The following is an 18,176-nucleotide window of genomic DNA, read 5'->3' as shown; positions in this document are numbered from 1 at the left end:
GTATCATGAAGTCTTCTGTTACTTAATCTCCCCCACCCTATCACAGAATGGCATAGTGGGTGGCATGGTGGCACAGTGATTAGCACTGCTGCCTCTCAGCGCCAGAGACCCAGGTTCAATTCCTGCCTCAGATTAATCTTACGGCGTTTACACATTTTCCCCATGTCTGCATGGGTTTCCCCCGGGTGCTCCGGTTCCCCCCACAGTTCAAAGATGTGGAGGTTAAGTGGATTGGCCATGCTAAATTGCCCTTTCATGTCAGGGGGATTAGCAGGATAAATATTTGGGGTTACAAGAATAAGGCCTGGGTGGGATTTGGTGGTGAAGGCTCGATGGGCCAAATGGCCTCCTTCCGTAGGGATTCTATAAAAAAAACTTTAGTTCTTCCTGCCCCCTCCCATCTTCCACTGGCTTAAAAACTCTCATCAGAACCGAAAAATATAATGCAAGGTCATAGACCCAAAATGGTAATAGGTTCTCTTGCCACAGATGTTAATTTGCTGTGCTTTTCCAGCAATTTTGTTCTTAAAGTTCAACAAGATTTGCCTTGCAACCAATCACACTGGACTCAATCTACCAGTGCTACTACTGATACTTATTTATAAAACATTTTTTAATGCACATAAGTCCCCAAAGAAACTGAAAACAGACATTGATCATTAGGTATATGAACAAAGGAAGCTAATGCAAAACTCTGACGAGCATCCAACACTCCTAACCATGACTGGCCAGCAGAATTACAGAATCAGAAAGGAAATTAATGCTTTTTAGGTGGAAACCACAAAGTCAAATAAGCTAATTGCCTTTTGTAGAGGGGAGTCATCACAGTCTACGGGTCAAACATGTTGATCTAGGACTAATGAGGAAGAGGAAAGACCCATGAGACACATGGAGAATGCTTCCTTTCGAAGAATTATGATCTGATGAAAATATGTCATCTATCTTTATCATTGGACACTGCCAAAGAATTATTCTATCCAGTATCACTTTTGAAAATATGTGGGATACATCAAATGGAGCATTTAATAAAGAAGCCTCTGAATGAAAAATAAACAACTTGTCCTTGTTCAAATAAATTCAGAGGCAGATAAAAAACCTCATCTATTGCTGCTTTCATCACAGCAAGGGAAGTTCTCCAATATGGACATTAAGCAGAATTGTCTCACTTGGTTAACAACCCATTAACCTATAACCACAATCATTTTAAATTGGCTGATAGCAGCATTGCATCAGATTTAGATCAATGGTGTCGACTTGTAATTATAAATCATAGAAATCATAGAAACCCTACAGTGCAGAAGGAGGCCATTCGGCCCGTCGAGTCTGCACCGACCACAATCCCACCCAGGCCCTACCCCACATATTTACCCACTAATCCCTCTAACCTACGCATCTCAGGACTCTAAGGGGCAATTTTTAACCTGGCCAATCAACCTAACCCGCACATCTTTAGACTGTGGGAGGAAACCGGAGCACCCGGAGGAAACCCACGCAGACACGAGGAGAATGTGCAAACTCCACACAGACAGTGACCCGAGCCGGGAATCGAACCCAGGACCCTGGAGCTGTGAAGCAGCAGTGCTAACCACTGTGCTACCGTGCCGCCATTTGTGAAATTTAAGAAAAGAATGGATGGACTGTCAGACAAATGGAGAATCTTACAAGCTTAATTGAATTGTGCACTTGCACTTTCCAACACTATAAAACCAATTCAGGCCAGTTAAATCACACAGACATGTTCCAAAATACTGGTTAGAAACTCATTAAGATAACCTGTTGCAGCAGTCTCCAAAAACTACATCCGACTACTAGAGAATAAAGCATCCTTAAATTTTAATTTCACAACAGCTGCAAAAACAATTTTAGATCGAATCACATGTTGCTGCACAGCAAAATACAAAATAATAAGAGAACTATATAATAAAATCATATTGAAGAGATGGGGGAGGGGGGGCAGTGGTGAAAGGGGAAGAGGAGATTCATAGAATCCTACAGTGCAGAAAGAGGCCATTTGGCCCATCGAGTCTGCATCAAGATGGCAACTAATTTTCTTCAGCTAATCTGACAACTGTGCCACATTTTGCCCACAACACCAGTGACTAATGCTTAGAATGCTGAGAAATAATTTGATAATTGTAATCTATACTGAATCACCATTAATGTGAAAGAAAAGTTAGTGTTAGCCTCAAGGCAAAGTCAAATTAGCTAATCGCAAAACGGCCTCTCCCAACCCTCTCTAACTCCTATTACACCTCTGATGGCATAGATGAGTCACATCAATTGAAAATGATCACTGTACAGGTAAATAATCTAGCATCTTCTTTTCACATCATCCACATACAAGCAAAAACTATTGTACAGACTTATGAGTTCACTCTTTGTAAATCTGCCAATGGTGTTACCTGCTCCAGTTAAGTGTACACTGGAAATGTCTAAGGATTGCTTGAAATAGCTTTTTTAACCTGCATTATGAATTGGAACCTGTTTGAGAAATATCCAAGCACCAGCTGTTGAACAGTTAGAATGACTTTTAACCTGCTCCTTGGGAGCTTCTTTCTGTGTTGCGTTCTAAGTATTCAATTATTCACTTAGTATGAATTCAACAGTTTGTTTTAGCTTCTTGCACCATTGGAAATTAGCACAAATTGCTGTGCAAAATATGGATCTCAAGGTTCTGAGAGCATTCATATAATGAGGTCCAGTTCTGAATTATATGGCACTGGATAATACAATAAGGTAATGTGTTAATTCAAATAAAACTGGACATTGCCTTTTTATAACTCTATAGGCATCGCAAAGCCTGCCAAGATTACCAATTACATCTAATCTTAATGTGGCCTTGCAATTCAATGTTGTTACAAGTCAAAACTAAAACAAAAGTAGTTTTCCATGCAAGAAAGAAACTTGCATTTAAAGACGATTAACTGGAGTGCAAGAATTTAAGAAGAATTAAGATCCAAAATATGATCAATTAATGCTTTGCCAAATACATGCATAAAGTTCATCCAGTGATCTAAATGCCAACTGGTCATGAAAGACCAAAATAACTATATGAACCTAAACACAACTAGGTTTCAAACTGACATCAAGCAGATTCTGGAGAAGAGCAAATCCCCTATTTGGGGTTTATAAATGTTATCACTTACAACAGTGAATGCTGCTTGAACTAATCTTAAGGTAGGGCATCTGATTCAACAATATTCCCATCTAAAATGTTTTCTTTATTCATCCAAAAGATGTGGACTTCCATGGTTAGGCCAGCGTTTATTGCCCATCCCCAATTACCCTCGAAATGGTGGCGAGCTGCTTTCTTGAACTGCTACAGTCCATATGGTGTAGGTACACCCATAGCGCTGTTAGCGAGTTCCCAGATTTTGACTCAGCGACAGTGAAGGAATGGCAACATATTTGCAAGTCAGGATGGCAACTGGTTAAATTGCAAACCAACCAACCAGATTATTTCAAGCTTCTTATGCAGCATTTAACCTAGCTCACCTTTTCAATGATCCTTACTAAGAGATGGAGAACTCTGTCTCTCCATTTGGTCAAAACGTCCCGAGTACCGTTGCATAGAGGGCCAATAAGGAGGTTGCCAGAGTAACTTTTGTTCTGTAAAAGTGCCACTATCAATATTCTGACATGACCTCAATCCAAAATACAAAATCTGTTGGCTATCCAGGGGGTTCAAGACAGGACCATCTCTGGCAACCCTTCTCTTAAAAATGTTCTGAAATATTCCCAGTGAATACATCTCCCACTATACATATCGTGACAGTGGCTACTTCAAAGTACTTCATTGGTTGTGAAGCATTCTCTTGGGTGTCCCAAAACCACGAAAGGCACTAGGGTAAATGCAAGTATTTCTTTAGTGAAGGCAAACTGTGCAATGACAGTGTAAGTATAGCATGCTGTAATACCCCAACTAAACAGTCATGAAAATGAAACAATCGATTGTAAAGCAAGTTACCTCCTCCTTTCTTAACTTAATAGGCCAATGTGGTTGATTGATCCCACACACACCAACTTGCTCTATCTCGAAGCATTGCAGAACGAGCCTGACAATATTTAACGTGCAGATGGACTGCTATTATTGTAGGTGCGTACTACAGTTGTATAGATGTGTCATGGGGAAGATTCAACAGTGAACACCAATTGGTATTTCACAGAAACCTCCTCTATATCTGGTTAACCTTCTATTCCTTTGTCATGTTGTTACCTAAATTCCCCTCAAAAGACATCGGTTATTCACCTTGTCTACTCCATTTGGCAGCAAGTTCCATATTCTAATCACCATAGAGGTTTCTCCTGAATTTCCTATTGGATTGAGTAGTCATTATCCTGTAACTATGACCTATAGGTCCGAACACCACCTCTAGCGGAAAAATTTCCTCTACATCTACCATATCAAACCATTTAATTTCAACGATTCAATCATCCCTCTGCCTTTATATTCTGGAGAAAAGATGCCTTGGCAAGTTTGGCCTTTAATGATAGCAGGACACTCTTACATCTGACATCATCTTTGTAAACCTCTTTCGCACCAACTTCAATATCTTTATATCCTTTTTGTAGTTTGGAGACCAAATGCAGTCTGTCAAATGTACCTTTCCCACCAAGAGTGGCTATAATTGATGCCTTGCATAGACTGCTGCTAAAAGAAACCAGTGCTAGCCCATGATACTTAAAAGTGATTCTCACTTGGGAGTGTAGGACTTTATTCAGTATATCCTGCATAGTATGGCAGTCTGTATTTCGTCTTTTGAACAGAAGCGTAAATTTACTTCAAATAATCAAAATTATTTTCTTGACTGCTTAAGTTATCTTGCTTGATGGCTTCCACATTAACCTGACTGCATTTTCTTCTAAATCTATTGGTTGGGCACATCCATACAATAGTGTATAGCAGTTAGGAAGTCACTTTGCTCCAATATTTATATTCTTTCACGGTGATCACAAACACAAAGTTTCTGACCTGCCTTCCCATATTCAGATTATAATAATTATAAACATGCATATGCATAGCATTAAGTTTCTATTAAGCTTTAGAAAAAATATTTTCTGCCAGCAACTGGTTTTGCAGTCTTAATTTTGACTATCGGTTATCTATCAATTAACAGGGTCGAATCACAATTCAGCCCAGCAGGTGTTGATGCTCCACACAAACCTCCTGCCACCTCATTTCATCTCTTCCTTCATCAACATATCATGGGTTAGCAGCTTAATGTTTCCATTACAGGAAGCTACACTTTCTGCATCAAGGACACAACTTAAAGATGTGACTGCCTTACCAATCGCTTGCTGTAAAGTAGTGCTGTGCTGCTTCCACTGGAAATGGCCCACTTGGCAAAGTTCATCACATGCTCCACCTGCCTTGCAAGACTGGTAACATCCTGTTGCTGCTGCAGTAATTTTATCTGCCTCTCTTTTGTCACATTCTGTAGAAAAAGCAGTGAAGGCCAGTCAATGTGAGGCAATGTTCAGCAGCATTGGGATATAATTAATCACTGTGCAAACATTGACTGCATCATACCTCTAGCTGCTGCAATAGATTCTTGCCCTTTTTGTTGATCTCATTAATGAGAGTGAAGATGGCAACTTTAATGTCGTGCTCAACTTTCTTGTTCGTATCGGTTACTTCGTTTAATCTAATAACATGGAAATAAGTAAACAAATGTAATCCAGCAGAAACCATCTTCTAAAATCTGATTCACAAAAGAATTTTAAATGTTCCTTTACTTCACCAATACCTTGAGATCTTTGAAAAGTAATATTTCCCCACACTCATCTTCAATATAGTGTGAAGTGTCTGAAGTTGCTCAAAGGCACTGATATAAAACTTGACATCAAAATTTGACATCAAGCCATGCAAAAAAAGAGATTGTAAGGAGCATCTTAAAAAAGAGGAGGGGGAGCTCTTTGGGGAAGGAATTTGAGAGCTTTTGCTTTGGCAGCCAAAAGCATGGGCGGCACGGTAGCACAGTGGTTAGCACTGCTGCTTCACAGCTCCAGGGACCTGGGTTCGATTCCTGGCTTGGGTCACTGTCTGTGTGGAGTTTGCACATTCTCGTGTCTGCGTGGGTTTCCTCTGGGTGCTCCGGTTTCCTCCCACGGTCCAAAGATGTGTGGGTTAGGTTGATTGGCCATGCTAAAAATTGCCCTTAGTGTCCTGAGATGCGTAGGTTAGAGGGATTAGTGGGTAAATCTGTAGGGATGTGGGGGTAGGGCCTGGGTGGGATTGTGGTCGGTGCAGACTCGATGGGCCGAATGGCCTCTTTCTGTACTGTAGGGTTTCTATGTTTCTATGTAATTTCTAGCATGGACACCAATGGTGGAAAATTAAAATGGAGGAGCTCAAGGGGCCAGAAATGAAGGAGCTTGATATTTTGGAGAGAGAGAGGAGAGAGAGAAAAAGAGAGAGAGTTTAAGGGAGATGTGCAGGGCAAGTTTTCCACACAGAATGGTGGGTGCCTGGAATGCGCTGCCAGAGGTGGTGGATGCAGGCATATTAGCAATATTTAAGAGGCATCTGGATGGGTACATGAATAGGGGGGGAATAGAGGATACGGACCAAGGGCAAAAGGTTTTTTGTTAGTTTAGTTAGGGCATCATGGTCAGCACAAGCTCGGAGGGCCAAAGGACCTGTTCCTGTACTGTACTTTCCTTTGTTCTATAAGATGATAATGCCTTAGTAATGGTCCAGATGTATGGCCTGAAGCACATTTTCTAAGGCTTTCACAAATGAAACATGCCAGATTTCAAAGTTGAAAGCTTACATTCGATCGAGTAAAACTTCAGTTTGTGAGCTATCTGAATACCTACATGGCCCCTCATTCCTTGGATAACGTTCAAACTAGTAAATTTTACCTCAATGGGCAATAACCATATGAAAATCACAGTTCAGTATCATAGTGTTATCCTGCTTCACCATAAATGTTTCTTCACAGTTACATCTGAAGGATTCAACAGTTATTGTAGAAGGTTAAAGCACCAATTTGACCCAACCACCTGTTGATGTTTTTCTCCACAACACTTTAATCCAACCCTCTTGTGCACTCTATCTCCTTTAATATTCTACCTTTAAGCATCTTAACTCAAGGCTAAAAAGATTTGACTGCGCCAGTCGCTCGAATAGAAAATTCCAATCATCTTGTGCAAAGATTTTTCTTTAACCCGATTCATTTTGGAGGAAAACGTGCTGATCTACTTGCACCATTGCTGATCTTTAATCCTACTGATGACTGGGAGATAACTAAACAGGACAAGTGGTAATGTTAGAGAATGAATCAGGACTGAGCTTGGTTCCTGTAGGTCAAGGCACTTGCTTACATTTTAACTGTGGTTTTTGGTACGCCAGGGCCCTGCTCTGTTTTAAGTATAGAAGTTCATGTCCATTGCCAAACAGCTTAAGCTGTGCTTTGAGCCTGCTGCCTCTTGGTGCTAAGTGTGGTTACCTCCCTTGTTGCATAGGCCAATGGTACATCTGCTCCAGAGATGCCCTTTCAACAGGTTTAGTCCCCTGGCTATCCAATAATACAGTTAGTTGAGTGTGTTAACACTGTACAACATCTAAACTGCAGGAAATGTTAAGACTGTTGTCTGAAATTTACTGTGCATATTCGGAGGTGTTTTCCTGGCAGTCCACTGTACACTGACAACTGTGTTGTTAAGCAAAGTTTGAAGGCTGCATTGCCTGCCTCCAACTCGAGTACTGCTCGCTGGATAAAATTATACATTGAAAGCTGAATACCAGCATCCAATAACACCTCCCACATCCCTTTATTATCTATACACTAGAGAATACGGAGTTTGCTGGTGAACATACAATTGAAAAAAATTCTTCTTAGGATGTGGGTGACAACAGCAAGGCATTAAAAATCAAGTATGCAGTGTGGGACTGGAGCCATATATAGTATCAGACTGGTTAGAGGTGGCAAGTTTCCTTTCCTGAAGGATATTAAGTGAATAAATTAAATTTTCCAAGACACTCCAACTTTCCAGATGAATGTTTCTGACTGCAACTTGTAATTTCCAGATTTAATTCAATTGCATTATTTGCTATGGCGGAATATAAAGTCATGACCTTTGGGTTTCATCCAAAGCTGTAATGACTCAAATAACTTGAAAATGAATCCCTCAACCCTGATAACATCCTAGTGAATCTGACAACACCCTTTTCACTGTTTTAAATCCATAAAGATCCACATTAAAAAAGGAGAGCAAAACTCAAACATAGGAAAACTAGATTTCTCTCAGGTGCAAATTGACAAGTTGGAATTTTTCTCTCCATCTTACCACTCTGCAGAGTACAGGACTTCTATTATTTTTTTGGCAATAATCTTCATTTTGATAAACCAAACGACCCGAGTCTTTTTACTTCAGCATCTGCAGTTCTATACCAACTGCTTTTAGTCTGTTTGGGCTTTATCTTGAAGATTCCATCTACATAAATTTGGAATTTTCCTGACATGCTTAATCCATCATCATTTTCTCCATTTTGTTTTCATCTTTGCCCTCTCCTGCTCAATATCTATCCACATTTTTGATGGCTTCTGGTCAGTGAACATTGGAAAGATTTTTTAATTGTACCATACCTAGATTCACGGCAAATATGAAAACACTCAGCATTGGTTTTCTGTACTGTGATTTAGTAATTTGTAATAACCAAGCATAGCTTTCATGATCAGAAGGTCTGTGTACCTCCATAACATCTGCAGTAGAAAATATGAGTTAAAAGATGCAAAACATTTTACCATTGATCAATTCTAACGTGCATAACTTGGGGACATGCTGTTGCTTTGTACAAGTCTTCCAAAAGAAACTGATAGTCACATGTCCAAAAAATGATGTGGAAATTGATTAAAATATCGAAGCAATAGACTGCAGCCAAACCGGAGATGCAAAAAAGAGCATTTTTTCCCCTTTTAGAGTGTGAGTGGAGAAGGACAAAAGAATGGTATGCCTCATACCTGTTTAACTGTGGTAGCTGGGAAAGGGAAACTATAGGAAATGGTCGAGATGAATAGCATAGATGCACTGAAATAGGAGCTAGAAAAACACATGAGAGAAGAGGATTGAGGACTATGCTGATAGAGTTAGAGCAGCAAGTAGACTTGGGAGGAGGCTTAAGTGGAGCATAAACTGATTGTATATTCTTTGAACGAGAAAGTTAATTTTTAACAACAGTAGTTACAAACAAAAATAATCTGAGCATTATGCCAAATTGCGTGCCAATTATTCAAGTTTTAGGAGAGCAACCAATTAGGAAGACAATTGGCAATTAGTTTGTATTGCAAGGGGGATTGGAGGACAGGAATAAAAAACTACTGCTATAATTGCACAGGGTTTTGACGAAACCATATTTGGAGCCGTTTTGGGGTCCACATACAAGAAACGATATGATTACATTGGAGACAGTGCTGTGAAAGTTTACTGAACTGGTCCTTGGGATTAGGGGGTTATCCTATTGTGACAGATTTCATAAATTGGGCCTATGGAGGTTATAAGCAAGAGGTGATTTAATCGAAACATACAAAATTCTGAAGGGTCTTGATAGGGTGAATGAGTGGCTGTTTCTGATGGTCAGGAAATCTAAAAGAGGAGCACAATCTCAGGATAAGAAACCGATCATTTAGGATCAAGGAGGAGGAGAAATTACTTCACTGAAAGGGTTGCAAATCTTTGGAATTATCTACCTGAGTGTTGTAGATACTTCATTATTGAATACATTTAAAACTGGAATGGTTTGATTTTTGTTCTGAGTCAAGGATAATGGGGAGCAGGCAGGCAGTTGAAACCCAAGATCAGCCATGACCATACTGAATGACAGAGCAGCCTCGATGGCCATGTGGTCTACCCCTGTTCCTATGTTGCATTCTTGGGAGATTTATCCAGTAAATTTCAGCACTTGCAACCTAGTAGCAAACCTTTCATTTGCAATAAGAACAGTTTTAAGAAACAAATCAATTTCCAAGTGTGGATAACAACAAGTTATCGAGAACAGTAATTCGTGTGTCATTTCAAATTGATAAAACATCAAACCCCGATGTGATAATTGAAATAAAAATGAGGGTACCACCACACGGCTATGCTCCATTTAGTAAGGTAAACATACCTGTTCTGTACTTGACTGGCTGCATACTGCACGTAATTCTTCTTTTCTTGAAGCTTGGCCATCAAAGTTTCAATAATAACTTTTTGGTTTTGAAATGCTTCTTCTAAAAATTGATATCTGCAAAGCAAAACAAAACCTGGGTGAATTTAACAAAAGTAAATCTCAGTGAAAATGATCAAGTTTATGTTCTCAGTCAGGAAGTTGAATCAGTGAAAATTTAAACTCCTTTATTATGCTCTTGTATGATACCTCAAGTGATACTTAAAACATTTGGTTTCAATGCTTAATTTTTGTTATTGTGGGGAAAATATCAACTTTTAGACTTGCAAGGAGGAACTTAAATACTCTGTGATCTTGTCCATATAAAGGATATGTTTGCATTTATATAGCACCTTTCAAACTCAGGGCACCCCAAAGTGTTTCATAGCTAATGACATACAGTGACTGTTAAAAAGCGAGCAAACCTGGTGCCAATCTGCATACAGCAAGGTCCTGCAAACAGTGAGATGAATTATCAGATCAGTTTTAGTGGCTTCGAGATAGGAATAATGTTGATAAGGATATCATGAGAACATCATACCTGTTCACCCAACCCCCTCCCTTCTTCAAGTAGTGCAACAGGATTTTTTTTACATCTGCCCAAAAGAACAGATGGGAATTTGGCTTCGTGTTCACTTGAAAGATGGCACCTTTGACACTAGACACAGTAGTGTAATGTAGCGTAAAAGTACATAGTTCAAAACAAGCTTAACTACCTACAATCAAATACCAACCCCAATAAACAAGTGGTAGATATTTGTCCTCAGAGGTCACCTAGTTATTAAGCTACTTGTAGTCAATCTTAAAAGATCAATGCTGTGGGTGAAATTGTATCTAGTTTGTTAACTGTATCAACAGTAACTCCCATGAAAATCCTCCTGAGTATACATTACAACAGTATATCTGGGATTAAACAGGATGTTTACATGGTTAAAAATTACACAAACAGTACTAACTGGTGTACAGACAAAAGCCTCAAATTTTGTTTAATTTAACTTGTTTAGGTTAGTGTCACTGGCAAGACAGTATTTGCTGTGCCTCCTTTGATGCCTGACGCATTAACAGCCGACCATAAAATGCAGTAGGACTGCAGTCATACAAGCCAAAGCAAATAGTGGTAGGTCTCTTCCCTAAAGGACAGTGAACCTGGAGGGGTTCTACAACAATCTGTAAGCTTTCATGGTCAGCTGTTCTGGTGTCCTCTAGTTTATTACATTAGCACCATTTATACTTTTATCAACTTTGTTCTCCATCTTAATGTCAAAATTATAAAAATGTTACTCTCTCAATTTCAATGCTTCATGTTCAGAGTGGCAAGAGACAGCTTTGATCACAGCAGCGCTGCAACAGCGACTCCTTACAAAACAAAGGCATGAAGCTAGTTCTATCAGGTAATTTCTGAAAGGACAAGTGCCATAATACAATTCGTTTTATTTCAACAACATTTAGGCTCTAACCAAACTATCATGTTGCTAGGAGCTTTGACAAAGGGCTGTCTGGACTCAAAACGTCAGCTCTTTTCTCTCCTTACAGATGCTGCCAGACCTGCTGAGATTTTCCAGCATTTTCTCTTTTGGTATCATGTTGCTAGGATGTCCAAGGCATGGGTTCAAAGAAATCAGTGAAGAACTCTAAATCAGAAGTTCCTAAGCTTCTGAAAAAAACTGAAAGCTTATAGTCTGTTGCAAGAAAGCAATTTAAAGTTTACTTATTAGTCACAAGTAGCTTACATTAACATTGCAATGAAGTTACTGTGAAAATCCCCATATTTCCTCCCATATATTGATTTGCATTTCTACCAGAAAGGAGTAAACTTATTTATATTCACGACTTTAAGTTATTTCCAGGATCCACTAAGATTGGATTGAAAATATCCAAATGTATCATGCTTGTTCAGAATGGGCTAATGGATTTTTTGCTAAGAAAGCTAAATAATCTTGACTGAAAGAAGCTGTTTACGAGGTTGTTGAAAGACTGAACTGATCAGTAATTCACTGGACTAAGATCAATAATTGCTGAGAGATCTACCTACGATATGGAGATGCCGGCGTTGGACTGGGTGCAGTGGTACTGTTTTCTACTGTGATCTACCTACAACAGGTCTGTCCAACATTTAACATTTTCGTTCAGGAGAAGGGGGGAGGGGTGGTGAAGAGAAATTTGCATATCTCAGACAGGGGCTGATGAGCAAATTTCAGAAAGGCCTAGCACAACAATAAACTGCATTTCAAAAAAAGTTGAGGATCTAGCAAAATAAACAATTGCTAAACAAAAGTCCAGCAATGTCATTAATAAACAATAAGCAAGGATATAAAATAGTAATAAAAATAACCAGAGTGTTAGAGGGTCAGCATATGTGGATCAGTGAGTGGCTGTGTGTGCATGTGTTGGTGTATGGTGGTAAGAGTAAGTAAGAAGTCGGGGACCGGGCGTAAGGCAGACTCAACAAGCACCCCCCTCACTCCATCCTACCCCCACTTTGCTTCCTTCGGCCCAGAAGCCCTCAGCACACTCATCAATGCCACTGTTTGCTGCTCCTCCAATCAGACCGTTTCTGTTCCTCAACTGCTGCTGATAGGTGGATTAGTGAGCCTATCAGCAGCAAAAGAGAGACAGGAATGGCCTGTGATTGAAGCAGCAAGCTCCAAAACGAATCTTCCACGGAAACTCACCTCTTGACCAGGATTTTGAAAACTGGGGCTGCATGGAGGGGCTTGGCCTGAACTAGAGAGACCTTTGCATACACAAGTACTTTTTGTTCACCTTATGACAAAATTCAAGAGAACTGGACTCGTCACTAACTGATTCTACAACCTCAATATATTGAGTTATTGTCATAACAGCACACAGGCCATTCAGCCCATCAAGATGATGCTGGGAATCCATTGAGCAATCCAGTCGCCATGCAAGTTTATTTCCCTCAACTCCTAGAGGGCATTAGTGAACCAGATGGGTTTTTATGACAAACAACAATGGTTTCATTTGATTTTTAATTCCGGATTTTTTATTGAACTTGGGTCTTCAGAGAATGACCCTGGGTCTTTGGGTTACTAGTCCAGCGACAATACCACTATGCCACCACCCCGCCTAATGTGACAAGTTGAAGGCGCAGCCCCCTAGGTCTACCTTCAGTTCAATTATAGTTGAATTTTTCTCGATTCTTTGCAATTCGTAAAATTTGATTTACTTTTGATAACAGCTCCCAGCAATCCCTCCGCTTGCTCCCAACCATTGATAATAACACCAGTCCCTACCTCAGCTCAACTACTGACACTACTCTAATTGTAAGATCTGGATCGCTTTATTTACAAAGCCTGATTCCACATGCTTTGCTAACTACTCGCAATACATCACGTCTCCTTCAAATATCTATATATTCTGAATTATGCTGGAATACGGAAATCAATTTCTAAACTTGGTAAACTTCTCCATTTAATTATGCACCAGTATTGAAGGTTATACCTACCCATGTTCTGATTCAAGTACAGTAGGGTTATGATCTGCTGAGCAGATCAAAAATGATTAGTAGTAAGACAATGGGGAAGGGTGCAAAAAAGTTGCCCATGTCCAGATATCACATTTTGACAAGTTGGAATGGACAGGAGAGTGCCAGAGTCTGAATGTGAACAGGGAGGAGAGGGGTGAAGTGAGACTGATCCGGGGTGGGGGGTCAGTTACAGTGTCGGAGGAAATCAGGGAAGTGGGAGAGGGGGATTCAGACACAGAGCAAGGGGTGGGAGGGTCATTAGCGAGGGTAGGTGAGCTACAAAGCTGGGGAGGGGTAGTTTGTTATCAGGTGGCGGAAGAGGCTTTGTTACAGAGTAGGGGAAGAGAACATTAGCTACAGAGCGGGGGGGTGGTGGGGTTAAAGACAGATTGGGATGGGCGAGGGGGAAGGTGATTAGCTATGGCGCACAGGAGCAGAGGTTTGTGACAGAGCAGGGGAAGAGGGCCAGTTACAGAGCAGAAGAAGGGGCAGAAAATACCGATGAACGCAGCCAGATACAGCCCAAGTATTAAAGCTTAAAATTGTAACCCAGATTCTGCTGGATGAGGGCATCTCATGATATGCACTATTAGAACCAAAACTTGCATGAACAAGTTGCCCGCAGAGTTACTGGAAGGGCAATCTGATAATGAAAAAGCAACGGCAACAGGCATCTGGGACTTTGGCAGGAAATGTAACAGCGAATCCCCTTACCCATGGTCACTAGTGGATGAGAAACAAACAGGAAGGTCTGACAAAGATGGTAAATTAGCACTGATGATTTCAATGACAAACCATTACAGAAAGAAAAGACAAAGAAAAATTAAGACTAAATTAAAAATAAAATGACATTATATCTCCAATAATTCAGCATGAAGGAATAAGACCATGCAGATATTTTCATTTTCTGAGAGATTAATTGCCAGTCATTAACAATTATCATCTCATTAAAAGGGTACTTCAGCTGTTGATTATTAAACTTGACTTCCAGCAGCAAATTTAATGGGCAATTAACATGAAAATGCAGCAACTTCAGGATAATCAGAAAGAGGTCAAGGGCAAGGTGCCGTTTGTAATTTTTAATGCCAAGAGAATTGCAACAGCATTATTTTTTATTTTTTCAGCAAATTCTGGTCATCTGTCTACCACTGCCTGAGAGTCACCTTTTTTTTTAAAACAAAACAGCTACGTTTCAGAGATGTTCTCAATATTAAATTTTAAAAAGCAAAATCAGAATGAATCTATTTTTCTCTAAGGCATCAACGATCAAATTGCTCATTTTCTGCCAGTAAAGCAGTTAATGTTAAACGTTAATTAAACAGAATCACAAAACTGTTTAGCACAGGAGGAGATTTAGCCTGTCATATTTGCGCCGGCTCCCCAAAGGAGGAACTACACTTATCCCTCCTCTCTGCTTTCTAATTTTCTGGCCAGTTAACCACCCAGTTAAGAACATAAGAACTAGGAGCAGGAATAGGCCCTCGAGCCTGCCCCGCCATTCAATAAGATCATGGCTGATCTGATGGTGGTTTAGTTCCACTTACCCGCCCGCTCCCCATAACCCTTAATTCCCTTATTGATCAGAAATCTACCTGTGACTTAAACATATTTAACGAGGTAGCCTCCACTGCTTCAATGGGCAGAGAATTTCAGAGATTCACTACCCTCAGAGAAGCAGTTCCTCCTCAACTGTTCTAAACTGACTCCCCCTTATTTTGAGGCTGTGTCCTCGAGTTCTTGTTTCCTTTCTAAGTGGAAAGAATCTCTCTGCCTCTACCCTGTCTAGCCCCTTCATTATCTTATATGTCTCTATAGGATCTCCCCTCAGCCTTCTAAACTCCAACGAGTACAGGCCCAATCTACTCAATCTCTCCTCATAAGCTACACCCCTCATCTCCGGTATCAACCTGGTGAACCTTCTCTGTACTCCCTCCAAGGCCAATATATCCTTCCGCAAATAAGGGGACCAAAATTGCACACACTACTCTAGTTGCGGCCTCACCAGTACCTTGTACAATTGCAGCAAGACCTCCCTGCTTTTATACTCCATCCCCTTCGCGATAAAGGCCAACATTCCATTTGCCTTCTTGATCACCTGCTGCACCTGCGAACTGAGTTTTTGCGATTCATGCACAAGGACCCCCAGGTCCCTCTGCACAGTAGCATGTTGCAATTTTTCACCATTTAAATAATAGTCCATTTTACTATTATTCCTTCCAAAGTGGATAACCTCACACTTGTCAACATTATACTCCATCTGCCAGATCCTCGCCCACTCACTTAGCCTATCCAAATCTCTCTGCAGACTTTGTCCCCACTCCATCTTTATCAAGAGCCTACTCTGTGATACCTTATTAAAGGCCTTCTGAAAAGCCCATATGAGATATTTATTACATTATCCTCATCTACTCTTTCCATCATCTCCTTAAGAATTCAGAGTCTCTACAGTGCAGAAGGAGGCCATTCGGTAAATCGAGTCTGCATCTACCACAATCCCAGCCAGGCCTTATTCCTGTAACCCCACATATTTATCCTGGTGATCCCCTGACACTAAGGGTCAATTTAGCATAGTCAATCAACCTAACCTGCACATCTTTTGACTTCTTTCAGGTTGGTCATACAGAATCCTTTCTGCTAATCAAGATTCAATTATGTTCCTGAAAAATGTGAGGAAAATAAACTCTCTTTTCCAGGGAAGGGAGGAAGGGAAAGGATTATCTCCTGGCGGTCCAGGGGTGTGGGAAGTCCAGAGGAGGGTCGGTGCTAGTCTGTACAATAGTTATCCAAAGTTAGAAGTGGCTTTAATCCTTCCAACTTGGATGTAACACAGTCAGAACCATCTGAAATTTGCAATTTAAAATGACATTTTTGGGTGGTGCAGAGCAATTACCCAAAGGAAGTTTGTATTTCCCGGGCAACTGCTGTGCAAACTTTACCTGGGAACTTCTGAGGTTGGTGGAGGTGGTCCCCAGCATAATTTTGGGGTAGTTCCCAGGTACACTGCCCCAGAGCTCGAAAATTGCAACCCATTTTAGGATCTAGGACAGTGTTTTTTTGGATATTGCTGAATAGGCCAAATTTGTTTGTTGGTATTATATGACTTGAATAAAACCAATAAAGCCAAAAGATTTACTGTCGTATAATGAAACACCCGAGAAGTTCAGCAACATACCAGTAAGCAGCTGAATCACTAAGAGCAACTAGGTCTAGATTTAACCACTGGTGTCTGCTAAATTTGCTGACAAGACTAGTAAAAATGCTGCAATATATCCAAATATCCATTCTAAGGGATTGGAGGAGAAACAAGGGAGGGAGCAGAAAAAAGATAGTGTTCCTTCACATGGCCAAACAGCTTGGCAACACTTCCAGTAGAAGTTCACAGATGAATAGTGATTACCTTGGCAAACTAAGAGCACGTGCATAATTTGGTTCAGAGTTGACAACGGAAGGGAATTAGAAAAATGAAAATTGATAGATTGAATTGCAATATAATTCTTGGATTCATTGCTTTAAATTACTCCCAAAGCAACAGATTTGTACTCAACAGTACCTTATGTTAGTGTTACACAGCTCAAAAAACTAAACAGAAATAAAGCTGTAGGAGAAATCTTTTTTGTGCTATTGAGTCTTAAAATGCTCAGTACAGCTGGTTTAAAGTTTTACGTACTTCCACTTATGTTTTACTTAAATCTATTATTTATTCTAACCTTGAGACTACCTATTTGAGAACTCAATCTAGCTTGAATATATTACACACACACAATAATATAAACTTTTAACCTTCGCTCAGACATATGATTGAGTAAATGCTCAAAAGTTTGCTTAAATTCAGTGTAACTATGAACAGCAGGAGCCAAAGTCTGTTCTTCAAAACACCACTGATAAATATTCACAACAGCACTGAATTCAAGATGCCTGCAGGTTATCTATTTACATGTGTTGTGCATTTCTTTGAATAGAAACCGTAATTTTCTTTTAATGTTAATTCCAGTGGAGCTATAGCATTGGTGCCAGTCGGATAATGTCAGCAATATCTTCTGGTCATTGCATATGCAAACTTCCATGACATCAAGTGTTTAATTTTTAAATGCAAAGGCTACCAGCTGGAAAATCCACCTTCTCATAATATTGAAGATCTAAGTAACATTTGGGAAATGGTTGGGAAGCCCAAGGGAATCCCTAACTATGCTATCACATGGCTATACTGCAGGTGAATTCAAATTCAAGCAATGTGAAATTTGTAACTCCCAACTATTATACTGCCACCTGTGACACTTCTAACAAGAAATGTAGCAATATTATAACTAAAATACAAGTTCAACCCCAAAGGGTTATTGAGGCAGGAAAAGGGAATGCCTACAAAATGAATATGTATACAACTTCACCAATACATTTATTGTACATTATTTTTGTGATAGGTTCTTCAGTTACTGAAAAACTGTTTTCGCTGCTTTGAATGGTAGCTCTCAACCACAATGTCCTTACTCCCAAAGACAACAAGACCGGGTCAATGCACCGGTCACCCAATTGGAGGTTGAT

At 40.0% G+C, this 18,176-nt stretch overlaps 1 protein-coding gene across 5 annotated transcripts in view; it reads right to left on the bottom strand.

The window, feature by feature from the left end:
- The window catches only part of trim33 (tripartite motif containing 33), a 167,380-nt gene that overhangs the window by 44,526 nt on the left and 104,678 nt on the right, over positions 1 to 18,176 (bottom strand). For all 5 annotated transcript variants that reach the window (XM_078197760.1, XM_078197762.1, XM_078197763.1 and 2 more), the window contains exons 5-7: positions 10,112 to 10,228; positions 5,531 to 5,645; positions 5,289 to 5,435 (exon numbers count right to left, since the gene is read on the bottom strand). In XM_078197760.1, the coding sequence (XP_078053886.1) occupies positions 5,289 to 5,435; positions 5,531 to 5,645; positions 10,112 to 10,228 (379 nt within the window). The remainder of the gene's footprint in view (positions 1 to 5,288; positions 5,436 to 5,530; positions 5,646 to 10,111; positions 10,229 to 18,176) is intronic.

The sequence above is a fragment of the Mustelus asterias genome, chromosome 25, assembly GCF_964213995.1.
Source record: "Mustelus asterias chromosome 25, sMusAst1.hap1.1, whole genome shotgun sequence".
In the NCBI taxonomy this organism is placed as follows: domain Eukaryota; kingdom Metazoa; phylum Chordata; class Chondrichthyes; order Carcharhiniformes; family Triakidae; genus Mustelus; species Mustelus asterias.
This window is presented reverse-complemented; position numbering and strand designations above follow the sequence as displayed.